The 14,115-nt window shown below is 37.1% G+C and overlaps 1 protein-coding gene across 1 annotated transcript; it reads right to left on the bottom strand.

Annotated features, from left to right (window-relative positions):
* Positions 1-9,010: 9,010 nt before the first annotated feature.
* LOC308702583 (uncharacterized protein) lies at positions 9,011-13,326 on the bottom strand. Its single transcript, XM_081385540.1, has 2 exons — positions 13,010-13,326; positions 9,011-10,437 (listed from the first exon to the last, which is right to left on the bottom strand). Exons 1-2 carry the CDS (start codon positions 13,010-13,012, stop codon positions 9,355-9,357), a joined length of 1,086 nt encoding a protein of 361 aa, XP_081241666.1. The 5' UTR covers positions 13,013-13,326; the 3' UTR covers positions 9,011-9,354.
* Positions 13,327-14,115: the final 789 nt, after the last annotated feature.

The raw sequence follows: 14,115 nt of genomic DNA, 5'->3' as shown, positions 1-14,115 counted from the left end.
TTATCAACAATTACCTCAGAGTTTGACTGTTTTGCCATTGCTGGAGATTTAAACATCCACATAGATAATGCAGAAACCAATATGGCAAAATAAATCAATACTGTTTTAAAAACTTTTGATCTGACTCAGCATGTACATGGACCCACACACAATCGTGGACACACTCTAGATTTACTCATCAGTAAGGGTCTAAACATTTCATCGATTGTTATTAAGGATGTAGCACTGTCTGATCATTTCTGTATTTTCTTTGATATATTGATCTCTCCTGCCACTGAAGCTAGATCTGTGTCTGTCAAGAAGAGATGCTTAAATGAGAACACTAGTGTACTATTTATGAAGGCTATATCCTTAACACCAAGCATATCTGCAGACTCTGTTGATTTTCTCCTTGATTCCTTTAACTCAAAAGTTAAAACTGTAATTGATGATATTGCTCCTGTTAAAGTCAGGAAGAAGAGTGGCAGACAAAAAGCACCTTGGAGAAACTCAACAGCAGTGCAAAATATGAAAAGACAATGCAGAAAAGCAGAGCGCATGTGGCTGAAGACAAAACTTGTAGTCCATTATAACATCTACAAAGACTGCATCCATGCTTTTAATATGGAACTAGGCAAAGCTAGACAGACTTTCTTCTCAAATATTATAAACAGTAATTTAAACAACACACACACTCTTTTTGCTACTGTAGAGAGACTGACAAACCTCCCCAAGCCAGATTCCCAGTGAAATGCTCTCAGACAACAAGTGCAGTGAGTTTGCTTCTTTCTTCTCTGAGAAAATCAATAATATCAGAAAGGTGATCAGCACATCCTTGAGTTGCCCTGGGGTTAGACAGATCAAACCACCTGAGAAAGTAGTTACTATGTCTGACTTCAAAGAAATTGATGGCAAAATTTTGGAAGAAACCGTACAGCACCTTAAAACATCAACCTGTGCTCTTGACACACTTCCCACATCATTTTTCAAAAGTGTGTTAAACAGTGTAGAAGCAGATCTTCTAGAAGTGGTAAATGCCTCACTTCTCTCTGGGAGTTTTCCAAACTCCCTGAAAACTGCAGTTGTCAAGCCCCTCCTGAAAAAGAACAATCTGGATAAGACCGTATTAAGCAACTATAGGCCGATCTAAAATCTTCCTTTCATAGGCAAGATCATTGAAAAAGTTGTCTTCAATCAGCTGAACAAATTCTTATGCTCGAATGGATACTTTGACAATTTTCAATCTGGTTTCCGACCGCACCACAGCACAGAGACAGCGCTCATAAAGATAATAAACGATATTCGCTTAAATACTGATTCAGGCAAATTATCAGTGCTGGTACTACTCGACCTCAGTGCTGCATTTGACACTGTCGATCATAACATACTTCTTGACAGGCTGGAAAACTGGGTCGGGCTCTCTGGGATAGTCCTAAAATGGTTCAGGTCATACTTAGATGGGAGAGGTTATTATGTGAGTATAGGAGATCATAAGTCTGAGTGGACATCCATGACATGCGGAGTCCCTCAAGGCTCGATTCTTGCGCCACTCCTGTTCAACCTGTATATGCTCCCAATGAGCCAAATAATGAGAAAGAACCAAATTGCTTACCACAGCTATGCAGACGACACACAGCTCTACTTAGCCCTATCGCCTAACGATTACAGCCCCATTGACTCCCTGTGCCAATGCATTGATGAAGTCAACAGTTGGATGTGTCAAAACTTTCTTCAGTTAAACAAAGACAAAACTGAAGTCATTGCATTTGGAAACAAAGATGAAGTTCTCAAGGTGAACGCATACCTTCACTCTAGGGGTCAAACAATTAAACATCAAGTCAGGAATCTTGGTGTGACACTAGAGTCAGACCTTAGTTTCAGTAGTCATGTCAAAGCAATAACTAAATCAGCATACTATCATTTGAAAAATATTGCAAGAATTAGATGCTTTGTTTCCAGACAAGACTTAGAGAAACTTGTGCATGCTTTCATCACCAGCAGGGTGGATTATTGTAATGGACTCCTCACTGGCCTTCCCAAAAAGACCATAAGACAGTTGCAGCTCATACAGAACGCTGCCGCCAGGATTCTGAGCAGAACCAGAAAATATGAACATATCACACCAGTCCTCAGGTCTTTACACTGGCTCCCAGTTAGATTTAGGATTGATTTTAAAGTATTATTACTGGTATATAAATCATTTAATGGCCTAGGACCTCAATACATTGCAGATATGCTCACTGAATATAAACCCAACAGATCACTCAGATCATTAGGTTCACATCAGCTAGAAATACCAAGGGTTCACTCTAAGCATGGCGAGTCCGCTTTTAGCTATTATGCCAGCCGCAGCTGGAGCCAGCTTCCAGAGGAGATCAGACGTGCTCCTACTGTAGTCACTTTCAAATCCAGACTCAAAACACTTCTGTTTAGCTATGCATTTAATGAATGAGCACTGTGCCAATGTTCGTCCGACTGTTTGTACTGTACTGTACTGTATTTTATTTTTTATTTTTCTAAACTGTTTTAATTATTCTTATTTCTTTTTATTATTTTAATTTATAAATATAGATAGATAGATAAGATAGATAGATAAGATAGATAGATAAGATAGATAGATAGATAGATAGATAGATAGATAGATAGATAGATAGATAGATAGATAGATAGATAGATAGATAGATAGATAGATAGATAGATAGATAGATTATTATAAAAGCATAAATCTAGCTTATACATTTACCCAAATTATCATACACCTGTTTAACCAAAGTTAATTTGGGTGGGTTTCTCCCATCCACAACGTCACTTCTCTGTGTTTTACGGCCCTGACGAGAACGTATATGTAGAGCCAGCCCTGATTGGCTGCTTGAATCTCAATTTAAGATTTTATGTCTTAAAATAAAGTACATAATTGTACCTTTAGGGGTACAGTGGCTTGTCACTGGGGCTGTACCCTCAAGGGTACAATATTGTACCTTAACCTTTAAAAGAAACGGTACATATATGTAACTTTTAATGCTTTTTGATCCTCAAAAAGTTACATATATGTACCTTGAGGTCCAACAGCAAAAACTCCAGTGTTAATTGAACTCTCCTGGGAGTTTATATGACTCCAGACTCAAGAGTGTTAAAGTTAATGATCTAATTAAGTGATTCATTGAGTGATGATTGAGCATTATTGAAGACACCTGATGTTAACAAGCAGAATCACGGAAGGAGAAAATTGAATTTTTTAAGACACCGTTATGGTGATCAGTGTTTGCTTTAGTTGGGCTCTCGACCCTTAAATCATTAACTTTAGAATTTATTTGGCTGTTGTATCTGAGTTATAACTGCCAGATGAACAAAGAGAAAAGTTGATCAGGTGGTGTTGGTTATGTTTTGACATAATCATAATTTAACCTGAATCATTGAACTCATTTAGAATCTAATCTCAGGCTTAAATGTATATTGTTGATTACAGCATCACTGTGATTCTACAGCAAAAGATTTTCAGCATTTTCAATATAATCCAAAAATTCTTAAAAGTTGTTCTGATCAAAAGACATTGAAAATTACTTTACGAAGAAACACTGACATCAATAATCAGCCTGTGAATCTCAACAATGGTGACAATAATAAAGCATGTTGCAGTGCATCCTGGCTGCCACCAATCAAAGCTCATTCATGGCTCCCATCATGCATTGCGGTATGAATAAATTATGATCTGAATTGTCTTACTAATTTCCTTTCCCTAATTGAATATTCTGTTTGTCACCATTGTTGGGATTCATACACGGATTCTTGATGTCTGTGTGTGCCTAAAAGAAAGATTTGTTTTATCAGATCAACTTTTAAGAAATCCTTTAGATTATTTCAAAAATTCTGGATCTTATGCTGTGGAATTAGCCTAGAAATCTAGACGCACCCTAGCGGCAGCAAAATTATTTTGCAGCCAGGGTGGGTCTAGACACTCTCAATAGACCTTTTTGCTGCAAAAACCTAAATTGGGTCAGGCCAATCACGTCGTGTATAGAGTAGGCGGGGGCGGGCTTAACATATGACGACAGAGTTGCGACGGTTACCTGCCACTTGAAAACAAAGAATGACGGCTGCTGGAGAACAACGGTCTTTCGAATCGGCTTTGGCCGCAACTCTGGAGGAGTTGGAGTTAAGTTTTTCTTTGAGAAAAGAGCAAAGAACGGCACTTAAGTCATTCTTAAAAAAAGGAAGATGTGTTCGTAGTTTTGTCGGCCAGATTTAAAAGTTGAATCTATCAACTAAGCTCCGCTGGTGGGAGAACGCTCTGGTTGGTTGAAGCGCTGTCCTATTGCGTGCAGAGGGAATTTGAAAGACAGCCGTTTACCCCGCCCATCAGATTGACCGTGTCTATGGTGAGTTTCCAGACTAAACATCTTGATGTACGTCTGGCTTGCCAGGCTACTGTGGAATCACAGTGATGCTGTAATCAACAATATACATTTAAGTCAGAGATTAGACTTTAAATGAGGTCAGTGATTCAGGTCAAATTATGATTAAGTCAAAACATAACCAACACCACCTGATCAACTTATCTCTTTGTTCATCTAGCCATTATAACTCAGATACAACAGCCAAACAAAACCTAACGTTAACAGTTTAAGGGTCAAAAGACCCACCTAAAGCAAACACTGATCACCATAACGGTGTCTTAAAAAAATATATTTTCTCCTTCAGTGATTCTGCTTGTTAACATCAGGTGTCTTCAATATTGCTCAATAATCACTCAATGAATCACTTAATTAGCTCATTAACTTTAGCACTCTTGATCGTTAATTTAACACTCATATTTTAACACTTTAACACTCTTGTGTCTGGAGCCAAATAAACTCCCAGGAAAGTTCATTTAACACTGGAGTTTTTGCTGTGTTATAATGATTTAATATCAGTAAATTGACTTACAAAACTTTTATTTCCTTTATTTCAAGGCTACTCTAATATAGTGATAAGTTAAAATCTACCTTAAATGATTAAGGTATCATTAAAACCTTTTTTAAAAATTTTTTTTTTTTACAAAAAATAAAATAAAATTACTTAGCAGAGGCTGTCTTTTGATATTGTACCTTAACCTTTAAAAGAAACGGTATATATTTGTACCTTTTAATGCTTGGGGACATATATGTACCTTTTTGACCCTCAAAAAGGTACATATATGTACCTTGGGGGACAGAAATGGACTCCTGCTGTACCCCTATTTCTGACAGTGTACCAGTCATTGTACAATGTAAACATTGTAACATGTTGTCACTAAACTTCATAAAATTCTATTTAGTTACTAAATGTTTTGACAATCACAATTACACTTATTGTGATGCAATATTTGTTTTTACATAACCCCGAAAAAAAATAATCTCACTCCAAGCTAAACTCAAAAGTTGGCAGCCCTGCAGTTACTGGAACTTCAGATGCAGGATTAGGATTTGATGAATGTACTTTCTCCCATTCTGTATTTAAGACAGAGCCAGACTTCCTATTCGGTCCAATCCAGGGATCCCAAAGGTGATAACTTGGTTTGACTGCAAAAGGATTGGGGTTTCCAGCTGCAAAAACAAAACAAAACAAAACAAAACAAAAAAACAAGTCATAATGTTGTTGCCAGTGATAACTCCACTTTTATTTCTAAAGTTTAACAACAAATTAAAGTTATACATAAATATAAATTAATTAATATGTAATAACAGATCATGTCATGGGGTACACTCATAGCAGGTGTTTCTGGGATGTTTTTTCTAATTTGTGTGTGTGCATGTTGCATCCACACAGTAAATTCCCCAGTGTTAAATTAACACTGCTCAGAGCACATATGGTCCCACTCTACATGGTGTTAAAGTAACACTGAAGCAGTGTTGAAGTTAATGAGACAATTAAGTGATCAATTGAGTGATGATTGAGCATTAGTGATGAACACCTGTTGTTGTTAACAAGCAGAATCACTGAAGGAAAGAGAAACAGTAGAACTACAACTGACTTCAGCCACAGCCTTAAATTAAATCAGATGAAGATAAAAAGACATTAAATCTGTGAAGATCTCATCAGAGGAGGATTAAACAACTCCACAAACAGAATTACCAGCTTCACTTATTACTAACTAGACTGACTTTATTTCTGTCATATGTCTATTAGGGCTGGGCGATATATCGCATGACATTGATATGCGCCTCTTCTCAGTAAAGCCGGTTCCTTGATTAGTAGTAAATCGCCTTCACCTGCTTTCAGATGGAGCGGCATTTACTACACAGCAAAAACTCCAGTGTTAAATGAACTCTCCTGGGAGTGTATATGAGTCCACACTCAAGATTGTTGAAGTTAATGAGATAATTAAGGGATTAATTGAGTGATGATTGAGCATTATTGAAGACACCTGATGTTAACAAGCAGAATCACTGAAGGAGAAAATCACAAATTGTAAGTTACCATTATGGTGATCAGTGTTTGCTTTAGTTGGGCTCTTGACCCTTACTGTATATTATTAAATTTAGACTTTGTTTGTCTGCTGTTATTGATTTATAACAGTCAAATGAACAAAGAAAAAGTGTGATCTGATAGTGTTGGTTATGTTTTGACATAATCATGCTGTGATCTGAAAAATGAAACTTATTGAGATAGTTTGGTGTAACTTGTTAGCAGCAGCTCTGTGATTCTACAGCATATGATTATCAGCAGTTTTCTTATAATCTTATGATCGCGGGCGCGATCGGGATCGGAAAGTCGCAAAGTGTTTACTAATACATTTGTGCGTGTGTGTGTGTGTGTGTGTGTGTGTGTGTGTGTGTGTGTGTGTGTGTGTGTGAGGCGTGGGCGCTATCGAACAGTGGAAACATAAAAACATAGGGGAGAGCGGGGCACAAAGTAACGCTGTTTTATGTTTCCACTGTGACAACATGCCCCATAGGTGGGGTACATTGTAACATGTGAGGGGCACATTGTAACATGACATATGACAGCTTAAAATGTTATCTGATCTAATAAAAAAAATATACAAGACAAACTAAAATATTTTCGAAATAAAATACAATTAAAAAACTCTTTCATATAAAATAATGGCAATTTTTAATAATTAAATATAAACTCATTTTTGAGTTTTGACTACGAACACAGGAAAACACAGCTATACAACATAATTCAATACAAATAAATAATTAGTAATTTCTGAACATTATCTTTATTCACCATTTGCAGTACTTTCTGGGCTGTAATCAAAGCGTTACAAAGTTTGTTCTCTCTGTATATTTATTGATATATTTGTATTTTTTTCATCCCTGCTAGCCCAGGGCATTTGTAAAAATTGGAAGCAATTTGTGCAATATGATTATTTGAATGAGCACTAATACAGGTGTTGCTCTTAGCTTGGTTTTATCATAGTTGTAAGTAGTCTAGGTATGTTTTATGGTGTTTGCTAAACTGGTTGTGCACTTATGTGGTCTTGTGTTTGGCAGATGACAGCCACTGTGATGAGGAGGCTGACCAGACCGTCCCTCAGTCAGAGTCACCTATGCATAAAGATGCTGACACTCAGTGGGAGGTTCAGGCACTGATGGATCACACCTATATATTAGGAGAAAAGGTGAAGGATGTATGCGACAGAGAAACACAATGTGGTGGAGAAGAACCCCTTGCCCATGTCATCCTGAAGAATGACACTAGCTGTGTGTTGTACACAGGCCTTTCTCTCAGTGGCTTTTTTGATCATGTTAAATATCTGGAACAGTTCTATAAAGCAAACTTTCAGATGCACGTAATGGATCAAATATTGATGACCATGATGAAACTTAAGTTGAATCTACTCCAGGGTGATCTCGCAGAACGCTTTGCTGTGTCCCAGGGGTTAGTGAGCAGGATCTTTTCCTACTGGATAGACACAATGGAGGAGCACATGAGAATCTACATTCCTTGGCTGCCACGGGAGACAATCCGGAGCACAATGCCTCAGTGCTTCAGGGATAACTTCCCCAACACCACCTGCATCATTGACTGCACTGAGACCACCCTGCAGAAACCACACAACCTTGACTCCAGAGGCGAGTCATTATTATTACAGCAATACTTTAAAGTATTTAGTTGCTATTGCCCCGTGTGGGCTTGTTATGTTCATTTCTCCTGCATATGGAGGCAGGTGTAGTGACAAGTTCATCACTCAGGAGTCTGGCTTCCTGGAGTATCTTCGTCCCGGCGATGAAGTGATGGCAGACAGAGGCTTTACCATCAGAGATCTGCTGTTTGAGAGAAAGGTTAACCTTGTTCTACCAGCGTTCACTCATAAAGGAGGGCAGTTGTCTGATGAGGATGTAACTGCCACAAGGAGGATTGCAAATGTGCGCATACATGTGGAAAGAGTAATCAGGAGGCTCAAAGTGTTCAAAATAATCTCCCAGACTGTACCCATCAATTTGGCACACAAAATGGACAAAATCCTCAGAATCTGTGCAGCCATTGTAAACATGCAGGGGGAAATCATCCACGAGGATGCTGATTGAGCATGGAAGTTTACATATCAAAAAGATCCTGATTTCCACTGTAGCTTAATATTTGTAAATAATTATTTGACAGCCTGCAGTGTCTTGATTGTACTATCATTTGCACATATGATTTGTCTTTAACATTTTATTTTTCAGGTATCTCTATTCTGCACTGCTGATTAGTTATTTTACAGTAAACTGTAAACCAATGGAATTATAATGCACAAGAATGTGTTTTGAATCTCAGGTTTTATACTAAATAGTTATTGTGTTTGGCAACTTGATGTTTTTAATTTTGTAATGACTTTTCAATTTTGTAATAACTTTTCAAGTATTGTATTAACTTATTTTTAGACTATTTAAATGTTTACAGATACAAAAACATGATATTTAACTTGTCCAACTAAAATGTGTATTATTAAAATTTTCAATCTGTTTTCATTTTAATTTGTTGTATTTAGTCATATTTTGATCGAGTGGATGTCCTAACCACACGTAAATAACTAAAAAAGTGTATTTTATGTACATAAACTGGCAAGAAGATACAGTATTTCACTAATGGAATTTATTAACATGTCATTTGTTTACATTGAATGTAATTACAATTATTCACTTTTTAAATGGTAAAACATCACTAAATTTAAACATTTCACCTATGGCATTATTTGTAGGCCATTTAATTTATTATACATATTAATTATAATCACAATTACTATTAAAACGTTAAAACATCACCTTCATGTGCAAAACTGAGCACTAGCTATAAAAAGAAAAACACCAAGGAACTAGGCTAACAAAGGGTCAGTGGAACAATTATTAAGAGTTAGGTATCATCACACATCAACACAGACACAGGACAGCTGGTGCCATACAGCAGGTTAAAGACTAGAACCTGAGCCTATTTACACATATGTACATATTTATGGCACAGTATGAGTCTGCCTGACAGAAACTCATCTACAATCCTTGGCAGCATGTGACTAAAATAGAAGGACTTGAGTTTAGGTAGAACTTGTGAACAATACTCCAAATCAAATGGCACATCAATGACACATTTCTCAGATGGAGCCCAGACAAGCAACTTGCATTTCTCTAGTCTTGTACAAAACATACCTAGTTGGACTTGAAGGTAGTAACCACGGGATCCATTTGGTTGCAGCTGTGGAACCCCGTCCACCATCTTCACATCTGTGAGCTTGCTGGAAAACACTTCAGCCAGAGATGCACAGTTCTTGGCCAGAACAGGACATTTAATCTCCAGCAGCTCTGTGGAGTTAACCACGCCATCTGGGCTTGCAGAAAGCCATGGTTCTGTGACACTAACTACAGTGCCTCTCTTCTCAACTATAAACCCACAGCTCTCCATCCATGCGTAGGCCACCTCCTCATTCTCCTGGCCATACCTGGTTGCAGTGTTCCCATGGAACATAGGAAACAAGTGCTCTCTAAGAAAATTATATGGCTTAGTAGATGCACGCACAGGGACCTTTTTTGCAGAGCTAGCAGTTACTCTTAATTTACGTGCATCAAACCACAAGTGGGAGGCACTCTGCATTTTAGTGAACTTTTCCAAACTGGCACATTTATCCCCATCTAATTTAATGTACATATCATAAAATGACATGCATTTCTGGCACTGTATGTCCGTTCCATGTTCACTATGAGGCTGCTGGAGCTGTGTGGGAGCTGCTGGAATTTGATCTGGTTCAGCAGAGATGCATTTGTGCAGAAGGCTGCCAACTGGAACATTGGCGACTTCTAAGCTCATCTTCAGTGCTTCATGTGAGCTGTAGGCAGGGGTTGGCGGCAGAGATGGAGAGATGGGCAGGATGTTCTCAGAGGCAGAACTTTCTTTGTGGTGTCTGAAACATATATTGCTCAACCTTTTGGGGACTAAATTGCGCTGTGTCCCTGAGTTCCAGTGGCGCTGCTCATCTGTGCAGGACAATCCAGTCAGACCTTTGGACACTGCAAACTGCACCTTTAACAAAGTTTAAATAACAGTTACATATTTGTATGTATTACAGTCATCGGTGTCACAATACTTATATAGAAAATATGGACAGTTTATGGTGACAACTATAAATTGTCCATATTTTTCAACTTACCTTGATAATAAATTTTATTTCACAAATGCCTTTGTTTTCATCAGCTCTTTAGCACTGATACCCAAACAGTACAAATAAAATAGAAATAAACTTGAAGCTTCAATGTAAATCTAGCTTAAATTTTAATGTGACAAACTTGCATCAAGAGATCTGTGAGTACACATCAGATTTGTACAATGTGTCAAACTTCAAGCCTAAACATTATGAGGTAGGCAACAGTTCAGTTAACGTTTTGATATCAAATTGTAACGTTAGTTCAATCCCAAACATTTAGCACTGCTATCTATGTAAAATAAACTGACTAGCAATCTAATCTGCCCTAAAAAGGCAAAAGACCTTAAGTCGCTAGAGTGTGGAACTGAGAAAAAAGACTTTAAAGATTTTTAGTTGTCTCGCCAAATTAATTATAAGTAGGACACTGGAAATCTTGAGCTCAAACTTTTGAGACTTTTGACCACTATTTTAAAGTTACTGTACTCTGCCTTTGTATTGTCAGAAAAAACTGAGAAGTCATGCTAAAGCAAAAGGCAGTAACTTCCACTTTATCAATATTTTGTTGCTGATCACCATAAACAAAACCATTATAGTAACACCTAAAATCTAGTGATCATGGCATTTATTTTGTATGATTTACAATTATTTATAGCCATCTACTTATTGCTATCATTTGCTTTGGTTGCATTCTGATGGCATTATTAATACATTTGACATGACAAAATACCTCCATAGAGAAATAAGTCCAGCGTTGGCTCGACCGTGTTCAGGGCGGGGGTGAAGGCGCCGGCGAAGTTTTGGCACTCTGCCAGCTAGATGCATGAGTGTTTCAACCAGGTCCGGTACCCGAACTAGGTGAGGCGGGGCTTTAATTCTTTGTTGTATTCATCTGCTACGCATGTATAACATTTTTCTGTCAACTCTGCATAATCCTTTGCGATCGATTATAGGGACTGATGACAAAATACACAGGCTACAAAAATATAAATAACTAATTTTCGAACTAAAAACGAAGTTACGGTCTTTTGCCTTTGCACGACAGTAACGAGGCAACAGCTACACAGTAAATTCCCCAGTGTTAAATTAACATTGCTCAGAGCACATATGGTCCCACTCTACATGGTGTTAAAGTAACACTGAAGCAGTGTTAAAGTTAATGAGACAATTAAGTGATCAATTGAGTGATGATTGAGCATTAGTGATGAACACCTGTTGTTGTTAACAAGCAGAATCACTGAAGGAAATAGAAACAGTAGAACTACAACTGACTTCAACCACAGCCTTAAATTAAATCAGATGAAGATAAAAAGACATTAAATCTGTGAAGATCTCATCAGAGGAGGATTAAACAACTCCACAAACAGAATTACCAGCTTCACTTATTACTAACTAGACTGACTTTATTTCTGTCATATGTCTATTAGGGCTGGGCGATATATCGCATGACATTGATATGCGCCTCTTCTCAGTAAAGCCGGTTCCTTGATTAGTAGTAAATCGCCTTCACCTGCTTTCAGATGGAGCGGCATTTACTACACAGCAAAAACTCCAGTGTTAAATGAACTCTCCTGAGAGTGTATATGAGTCCACACTCAAGATTGTTGAAGTTAATGAGATAATTAAGGGATTAATTGAGTGATGATTGAGCATTATTGAAGACACCTGATGTTAACAAGCAGAATCACTGAAGGAGAAAATCTCAAATTGTAAGCCACCGTTATGGCGATGGGTGTTTGCTTTAGTTGGGCTCTTGACCCTTACTGTATATTATTAACTTTAGACTTTGTTTGTCTGCTGTTATTGATTTATAACAGTCAAATGAACAAAGAAAAAGTGTGATCTGATAGTGTTGGTTATGTTTTGACATAATCATGCTGTGATCTGAAAAATGAAACTTATTGAGATTGTTTGGTGTAACTTGTTAGCAGCAGCTCTGTGATTCTACAGCATATGATTATCAGCATTTTTCTTATAATCCAATATATTTAATAAACATTGTTCTGATCAAAACACTTTTAAATGTATTTATTTAGAAACACAGACATCAATATTCAGCCTGTGAATCTCAACAATGGTGACAATAATAAAGCATGTTGCAGTGGCTGCCACCAATCACAACTCATTAATGGCTCCCATCATGCATTGCGGTATGAATAAATTATGATCTGAATTGTCTATGTAATTTACTTTTCCTAATTGAATATTCTGCTCATCACCATTGTTGAGATGCATAGACTGAATCTTTATGTCTGTGTGTGCCTAAAAGGAAGATTAAAAAAAAAAAAAAACTTTTAAGAAATCTGTTATATAATATCTCAAATTCTGGATATTATGCAGAATCACAGTTATGCTGTAATCAACAACATAAATCAAAAACATAAAGTTCAAATGATGATTGTCATATCATCAAACTTCACTGATCTGTGGTTTGAATCTACAGTATAAACTCACCATGCTAGATCTTTAACCCTTATTGTGTGATAGTAGTTTCATGTGTCATTCGCTGTCATTGGTTTGTCCCCCAGAAACAGCTGAAGGAGACACAGATGAAGATCCGTCAGAGAATCCAGCAGAGACAGAAAGATCTTCATCAGCATTATTATAGCATGCTTCATGACTCATGAAACATACTAAACATGCTAGCAACACATTAACTTAAACACTCTTTATTTTGTTAATTTAACACTCATATTTTAACACTGAAGGAGAAAAAAAAAAGATTTTTAAGACACCATAGTGATGGGTAGATCATCATTTTCTCCTTCAGTGATTCTGCTTGTTAACATCAGGTGTCTTCAATAATGGTCAATCATCACTCAATGAATCACTTAATTAGATCATTAACTTTAACACTCTTGAGTGTTAATTTAACACTGATATTTTAACACTTTAACACTCTTGAGTCTGGAGAGTTCAATTAACACTGGAGTGTTTGCTGTTGGACCTCAAGGTACATATATGTACCTTTTTGAGGGTCAAAAAGCATTAAAAGGTACATATATGTACCGTTTCTTTTAAAGGTTAAGGTACAATATTGTACCCTTGAGGGTACAGCCCCAGTTACAAGCCATTGTACCCCTTAAGGTACAATTATGTACTTTATTTTCTGCGAGTGTATGTAGAGCCAGCACTGATTGGCTGCTTGAATCTCAATTTAAAAGAAAGTCCAGTTTGCGGTCTTTCTTTCTTTGGCCATCGGTGGAGAAATAGTCATACCACGGTTACTCATGGTTCTTACAGGACTTTCAACTGAGGAGGTCCTTCAGAAAATATCAGAAGCAGGCATAGAAGTAACCGACGTCGAGATGAAAGGAGAGGAAATTGACTTTCAGGCAAATGACAAATGATGATAATAATTTATATGTTACAGTTAGACATTGAGTTTAAAATGAAATGTTGGAAAATGTGAAAATGAAAAGGATTAAAAAAATTCTGATTTTAATTCAGCATGTGTGTATTATAAATATATAAATCTCATTATAGTCAACGATTGTACCCCGTCAAAGCCAATTTTGTACCATTTTTGAAGGGTCCATTTTTGTACTGTTAAATAAAGG

The sequence above is a fragment of the Scardinius erythrophthalmus genome (assembly GCF_964197995.2).
Source record: "Scardinius erythrophthalmus genome assembly, chromosome: 1".
Classification (NCBI taxonomy): Eukaryota; Metazoa; Chordata; class Actinopteri; order Cypriniformes; family Leuciscidae; genus Scardinius; species Scardinius erythrophthalmus.
The sequence above is the reverse complement of the archived record's forward strand: the minus strand, read 5'-3'. Positions and strand labels throughout refer to the sequence as shown.